At 40.0% G+C, this 7,500-nt stretch overlaps 1 protein-coding gene across 5 annotated transcripts in view; it reads left to right on the top strand.

Moving 5' to 3' along the window:
- LOC126571091 (sodium- and chloride-dependent GABA transporter ine) overlaps positions 1-7,500 on the top strand; it is a 23,257-nt gene that overhangs the window by 13,248 nt on the left and 2,509 nt on the right. For all 5 annotated transcript variants that reach the window (XM_050229355.1, XM_050229353.1, XM_050229356.1 and 2 more), the window contains one exon: positions 7,437-7,500. This exon is cut by the window's right edge and continues 159 nt beyond it. In XM_050229355.1, the coding sequence (XP_050085312.1) occupies positions 7,437-7,500 (64 nt within the window). The remainder of the gene's footprint in view (positions 1-7,436) is intronic.

Here is a 7,500-nt window from a genome sequence, read left to right as displayed (position 1 = left end):
TCGAACGAGCCGCTAGCTCGTACCTCTTGTCCACGTGACGCCACGTGCGTTGGGGTCCGGTGTCATCTGGAGTCAGCAAGACCGTCGCGTCGGTGTCGGGATTGATACGCCATCGATGTCTCGCCGGTCGCTCGCGGTTGCGTCTGTGGCAATTCGGCGCGTGTCTGCTGCGTCAGCTTTAGTGTTGGGATTGATGCACCGTCGGTGTGTTGCGATCGCATGGTGGTGGCATTGGTGGCGATCAGGCACATAACTTCCCCCTCGTTAGATCGAGCCGTCTCGGATCGGGTTTGGTTGGACTCGAATCGTGATTCTCTCTTGGAGTCCGCTGATCTTTTTTGCAGTATATGCTACCAATATAAGAATTACGGTTACGACGATGGTTCCGCTCATGATATGGTGCGTGGTGATGCGATGATTCATTTTTTCAATGTATCTGATTTTATCTCTGTTATTTATATGCAATTTGGTTAGGTTCTGAATTTCGTTTAACTCCAGTGTTGTTTCTGATACTCGTATCGTGGATATTGGTATGATGTCCGGGTTTGCTATTGTCTGCATTTCTTTTTCCGAATATTTAAGCCCGTTGATGAAGATTGAACAATTTTTGAAATTTACAAAGAATGTACCGGTAATGTTTTTCTTTTCGTATCCACAAGTATTGTCAAACGTTGCTGATCGAGCATTTTTAATGAGTGTACCGTAGTTCTCTATGTATGTGACTTCCATGTTGTTATTGTGTTGCATGAACACACATTTACTCTGGTTGGTACGAAGTAATTGATGTTCGCATTCGTTGTTGGTGACATTCCGTAAATTGGTGAGCTTAATAATGTATTCTCCTTCGATCGAGTTGAATTTGTCAATTAAATATGTTTCTAGTTTGCTGGTAACGACATATTTAGACTGTATGTGTATAATTGAATGGTTGATTGGAATTGGTTCCATCCTTAACATATGGTAGCTTCCATTCCGAAAATTTGGAACTTTTATCAGTAGTTGTAATTGATTATCGTGGTGGATTGCTACTGGTTCTAGATGTTCATACGCTTGGTCGTAACTCGTTATGTTGAGCCCTTCTTCCAAAAGTATGTGTATGATAAAGTCCAATTCCTTTGGAAAAAGTAGTGCTTTAGAAATTATTCCGAGTTTGGCTAGCTGTACTGATTCGAAGATTGTGGTCAATTGTTCCCTCACATTATCGAGGCTGAAGATGACGTTGTGCAGGTGGAGTTTTTGCTGAAGTGCGCTTAGATCGTTAGAGTAAAATCCAGCTTGCCGGATGAAATCGTGAATTTCTTTCGCCTGACTTCTTGCCGCTTGTGTTATGTTGTTTATGCGCTGTTCAAAACTTTCGTTGATAATTACTTGTCTGTTGTTTCCTGTTATTAGCTTGTTAGTGGAATGTCGCAGTACATTTAGTTTATCCGTTATTTCTACATAATCGTTATGGTCCAGGTTCCCTGTGATTGTTTTTATAACTGATCCTAGGATGTCAATGGATCTTTTAGATTTTCTAACTATCGGTTTAAAATTTTGTAACAATGAATAGATTTGATCATACTTGTGCCTCAGGATATTTCCTATATCCGATAATTGATTGTTTGACTCTTGCGTAGTGTCTGAATGGTTTCTGATCGTTTCTAATTTTTCGTCTAACTCGGAGATAATAATTTTGTACTGTTTCGCTATTACCTCATACTTGCTTATGTTGAAACTATGGATTACAAGATGGTAATTCTCGATGATTCGGGCTGTTCCCAACTTGATGGCGAATATTCCCGGTTTTTTGCCTAGATCTTGCATTTTGAGTTGCGAGTTTCTAACTTTTCCGCTTAAGGCTAATAATAGTAAGATTACTGCTGTCTTCATTTTTTTTTATTCCTAAAAAGATAAGATGAAATGGGATAATGTAAATTATTATTATCATAATTATTTTTTATCGTTTTCTTTTTCTTTTTAGTTTAGTTTTATGAATTTTTCTTCCGTTTCCGTCGATGACATTGGCTTGCCTGTTGTCAAGAACTGTAATTTCTCTGTATCTTTCTTGATGCTTTAGGTTATTCCTTTTCCTCTCGAATGCCACGTCCCCAGTTGAAAATTGTTCTGGTTCTTCTCTAGATTGGTTTAATTTTTCTAGGTCTTTTAATTTTTTTGCTTTTTGTTTCTCGCAGAACTGTTTGTAAAACTCTTCCTTTTGTCTTATTCTTTCGTCTAGGTCTGCGGGGACTGGATCTTCGTTTTTATATCCAAAAAATAATTCCTTTGGGGTTAATTTTGTTTGAGAGTGAATCGAATCGTTATAGATAGCAACAGATAAGTTGATCTTTGCTTTCTCTGACAGGTCTTTTGTCGAATCTTTGTTACTGATAATGTTGTGAAGTTCTCTAATTGTTCTATGAACAATTTCTACAGTTCCATTGGAAGAGGACTGTCCAACGCTTGTGAAGTGATATTCTATGTCGTTCTCTTCGAGAAATTCTTTCACAGGTGTGGAGGTAAAAGAAGCTTCTTGATCCATGACGAGAAGGGAAGGTTTTCCTATGTTTGCCAAAAAATGGGTCAGTGCATGGATTATGTGCACTGTGTTACGGGTTTTTATAGGAATAGCTGATGTTAATCGGGAGAACTTATCACAAAGTGTTAGGAAATAGGTGTTACTAATTATGAAGATGTCCATATGAACAATTTGCAACGGCTTTGTTGGTGTTGCTGTTAGTTCATATTTCTGTTTATATGGGCGTCTTTCATACTTAGACTTTTGGCAGAGTTTACACATGTTGATAAACTTTGTTATTTTGCTTTTCATGTCCGGGAAGAAATACTTTCTGGAAATGTGAAGTTTAGTTTCGTTAATTCCTCTATGGTTGGTATTATGTTGCCTTTCGATAATAGCGTCTTGTTCTATTTCGTCTGTAACGTCTTCTAAAAGTTTTTCTGTCCAAAAGATTTTGAATGTTTTGGCTCTAGAGAAGAAATTCTTATAGAGGGTTTGTAAATTTAGTAGCGTATGTTTGTCACAAAGTATTCCGTTATGGCATTCCGTAGATGCATATTCTTTTAGAATATTGATTAGGACACCTGGGCTGAATACTTGTTTGTTAATAGTGACTCTATGATATTTTCTAAACATAGTAGTAGCTTCAATGCTGTCTTGAGTGGAAATTTTGAGGATTATTTGATTTCTAAATTCGTTCAGTGGCTTTTCGGTACATGGGATGAAATCGCCATCGTCAGTGTCTGCAGAGTGTTGTGTCATGTCGTCAGAAGAATGTGTGTTTATCTCCATGTTGCTATTGATTATTGTTACGTCATGATTGTTTTGTATGCGGGAAAGTGCATCTGCGTTACTGTTGAGGGTTCCTTTTTTGTATTTAATTTCGAATTCGAATTCCTCCAGGGTTAATTTCCAGTTTAAAAGCCTTCTGTTTAGGTCATTTTTCTGTCTAAGCCATACGAGTGGCTTATGGTCGGTGCGTATTTCAAATTGAACGCCGTAAAGGTATGGTCTGAAATGCTTTGTGGCCCATACAATTGCCAGTAATTCTTTCTCTGTTGCAGAATAGTTGCATTCTGCACTGTTCAATGTTCGAGAAGCATATGCAATTGGGTGTTCTTTCCCATCATCGTATTTTTGGGATAAAACTGCACCTAAAGCGAAGTCGCTTGCATCTGTTTCTAAAATGAATTTGTTATTGAAATCGGGATATTTAAGAATGGGATCGGTAATTAAAAGTTGTTTACATTCTTTGAAGCAATTTAAAAATTCTTCGTCGTGTACAATTTTCGTATCCTTTTTAAGGCATTTCGTTAACGGTTTTGTGAGTTTTGCAAAGTCGCGAATAAATTTCCTATAGTAACCAAGCAATCCTAAAAATCCTTTAATCTGAGTGGTGTTTTTAGGGGTTGGCCAGTTGAGAATTTTTTCGATTTTGTTCGGGTTGGGTCTTATACCGTCTTGTGTTACTATGTGACCCAAAAATTCACATTGCTTTTGCAAGAATTCGCATTTGTCAAATTGTACCTTGAGGTTCGCTTGTGATAATTTCTGAAGAACCTTGTTTAGGTTGTCCAAATGTTGTTGCAAAGAATTTCCGAAAACAATTATGTCGTCTAGGTACACTAAACAACAGGTGCCGATCAAATTTCCTAGAATGTTGTTCATGACGCGCTGGAATGTTGCCGGTGCGTTTTTTAGGCCAAAGGGCATACGTACAAATTCGAAATGTCCTTTGTCAGTGCTGAAAGCTGTTTTTGGTCTATCTTTCGGGTGCACCTCTATTTGGTGAAAACCTGACTTAAGGTCCAATGTAGTGAAATACATACTACGGCCTAGTCTGTCTAAAATTTCTTCGATAAGTGGGATGGGGAATTTGTCGTCTATCGTTTTTTCGTTTAGCTTGCGATAATCTATGACAATGCGCCATTTTTTCTTGGCGCTGGCATCTGATTTTTTGGGGACTATCCAAATTGGAGATGTCCATGGTGAAACGGAATGCTGTATGATGCCGTTTGTTAGCATCTCATTCATTTGTTTTTCCACTTCTGTTTTATGTATTTGTGGGTATCGGTACGTCTTTGTGTGTACTGGAATTTCGTCAGTGGTCTTAATGTGGTGTTGGATTTCTGTGGTACAAGACAGTTTCTCACTGTCCTTATGGAATATACTCACGTTTTTTCCAAGAACCTTAAATAATGCCTGTCTTTCTTCCTGATTAAGATGATCGTGTCGGATGAGACCTTCTAATTCTGAGATGGCTATGGATGATGATTGCTGACCTACAATAGATGTATTATTGTTAATTTCGACTATGTCTTTAATGGCAAAGGTTTTTGCTGGTTTTGTCCATGAGAATGTTACGGAGTCACCAAAATTTGAAGCAACTGCATTAATGTATCCGTTGTTTGCTTCATAAAGTCCAGCGGGAATTATTGTGTTTTCGATTTTTATGTCTCTTCTTAGGATGACATTCCCGTTTTGTTTATCTACTGGAATTTTAACCATCTTCGCTGAGTGTCGATTGACTGTAATTTCCGGTGATCCCATTGTGCGGATGTTCATACTGATTGTTTTCTGTGGAAGAACTAACTTGTTATTAGCGACGTCCACCATTGCTTGCATGTCTGAGAGGGTTTCGTATCCCAGTATTCCGTCAAAGAACTTGTGAAATTTAAAAAGATAAAAATGGATTTTTCTTTTAATCCCAAAAAGTTCTGTGGTGAACTTGCGTGTGGCAGTATGTTTGCCTTTGCTGTTAGTTACTTCAATATGGTGGCACGGCTTCTGAAGTCGTGCAGGAATCAGATTTGGGGAGATGAAATTTTTATTCGAACCACTATCTATAAGTAGTTTTGCCTGACTTCCGGTTGGTAATGTAATCGTGACAAATGGTAAACCATTTATCGCGTTTATCTCGGAGGGCATTGTTGGGTAGCAACCTGAAAATTTGTCTCCTCTTCTGATTCCTCCTCTTCCGATTCGTTTTCATCGTTCTGTGATTCAACTTGTCCTGCATCATGATTGTAAATTTTGCTTTGACGAGTCTTTAGCGATGGATCGATTTCCATCGGTACCGGCTTGTATCGGTCCGATTGCTTGTTTGGTTTGTACACTTGAGGAGTGTGTTGGTTAGTTTGTGTTGGTTTTCCAACGTTTTTGAAATTATTGTTTTGTTTATTCTGAAAGCTCTGCGTCTTATCGTATTTGGTTTGTTTTTGTGCGGTTTCCGCATTTTGGAATTTGCATAGGAATGCATATGCATTTTCCAAATCTGTTGGTTTGGAAGCTTGCGCATAGCCAAAGTATTGCTTATTTAAGCCGTTAATGAATGCTGCGAGGCATTCTTGTTCTAGGAAGTGATTGATTGCTTCCCAGTGATTTACATAAAGTTGTTGCTGTCTCGCCAGCGTTTTCATACTCTGAGTGAGTTCTTTTGTGCGTTTATAATACACGTGGATGGATTCATCCATCTTAAGGGACCATAGCTGCGTTTGGTACGTAGCCATGTCTGACCTATCACCATACATTGTTTCAAGGGTTTCCACAACATCGTTAAAGTTCGTTGGGTTACCATTCGCACAAATCGTATCGCGGGCTTTTCCCTCAATTTTATTAATAACCGTCTGTTCATAGAGCTGCATCGCTTCTTGCGTCACTCTATTACGGAACAGGTCAAGTGTATTTTTGGCCGTGGTGACCCACGCGTTCAGCTGTTTTTTATTCCCGTCGAAACTGGGAATAACCCTGATTGGGTCGGGGATGCGGAAAATATCCGTATGCGTGCTTTGTTGCCGCAATTGGACGTTCTCCTGTTGCACCTCCCTCAGCCTCTGTTCCATGCTAAGCATGCTCTCGTAGAGAGTTTGCATTGTAACGTTTTCCATGCTTTGGCTTTTCACGAACTTGCGTCCTTTTACTTTAGGAAAGGGTTTGAAACCTAGCATGCACTTGTTATTAGAACTTGTGTTACGTAATCTAGTGTACACTGTCACTTGTGAAGCTTAGCTTGGTTTAGATTTTCTTACCCTTTCGGTATGTTCTTTTTCTTACCCTACCCCGAGAGGTTGAAACCAGCCGTTGAGTCCTTGGTTCTTCCGGTAACAAGCCGCCACAAATCGCCTTCGTGATGAGGGATGGTTTTAGAATTCGCGATGAATCCCTTGCCGGACGTCTTGCGCTACGGGTCGAGCACAATCTTTGACAATTTTATGAAAGTCTTTCGCGCTACGTTTTGAGCACTGCACAATTTCACTTTGCACTTGATTGACCTGATGAACTTTGGATTAACGTGGGTAAGGCCTAGCCGACTGCGCCAATTATGGGAGTGACCTCGTGGTTCGAGTTTTAAAAAAAGAATTTATTCTTAAATCTTATCCTACCTCCATGAGCCCTGACTAAAGACTGAAGTTTGTACTAAGACTGCCTTCGAACGAGCCGCTAGCTCGTACCTCTTGTCCACGTGACGCCACGTGCGTTGGGGTCCGGTGTCATCTGGAGTCAGCAAGACCGTCGCGTCGGTGTCGGGATTGATACGCCATCGATGTCTCGCCGGTCGCTCGCGGTTGCGTCTGTGGCAATTCGGCGCGTGTCTGCTGCGTCAGCTTTAGTGTTGGGATTGATGCACCGTCGGTGTGTTGCGATCGCATGGTGGTGGCATTGGTGGCGATCAGGCACATAACTATATATCGTCGTTACATTACTTCTAAGGTAGTGTGGTCTGAGATAATTCGTATTATTGATCGGATGCACGATAAGTAGTCTCCCTTGAAGAATCCGATTGCTTCTTCAATATGAGGAATAGAGGTTGTTCGTAACCATTCATTACACAGCCAAGACCAGCATCTAGTTTTGAACCTATCGTAAATAAAGAAATAAGTTCAATTAGAGCAGCGGATGTAGATGAAGATTTTTCCTGCTTTTTCCTTGCACGATACAGGTACCGGGCTGGCGAGCGTGGTCGTTTCATTCCTGATGTCCACCTACTACAGTGTGATCATTGC

Source organism: Anopheles aquasalis, chromosome 2 (assembly GCF_943734665.1).
Source record: "Anopheles aquasalis chromosome 2, idAnoAquaMG_Q_19, whole genome shotgun sequence".
Taxonomy (NCBI): Eukaryota; Metazoa; Arthropoda; class Insecta; order Diptera; family Culicidae; genus Anopheles; species Anopheles aquasalis.
The sequence above is the reverse complement of the archived record's forward strand: the minus strand, read 5'-3'. Positions and strand labels throughout refer to the sequence as shown.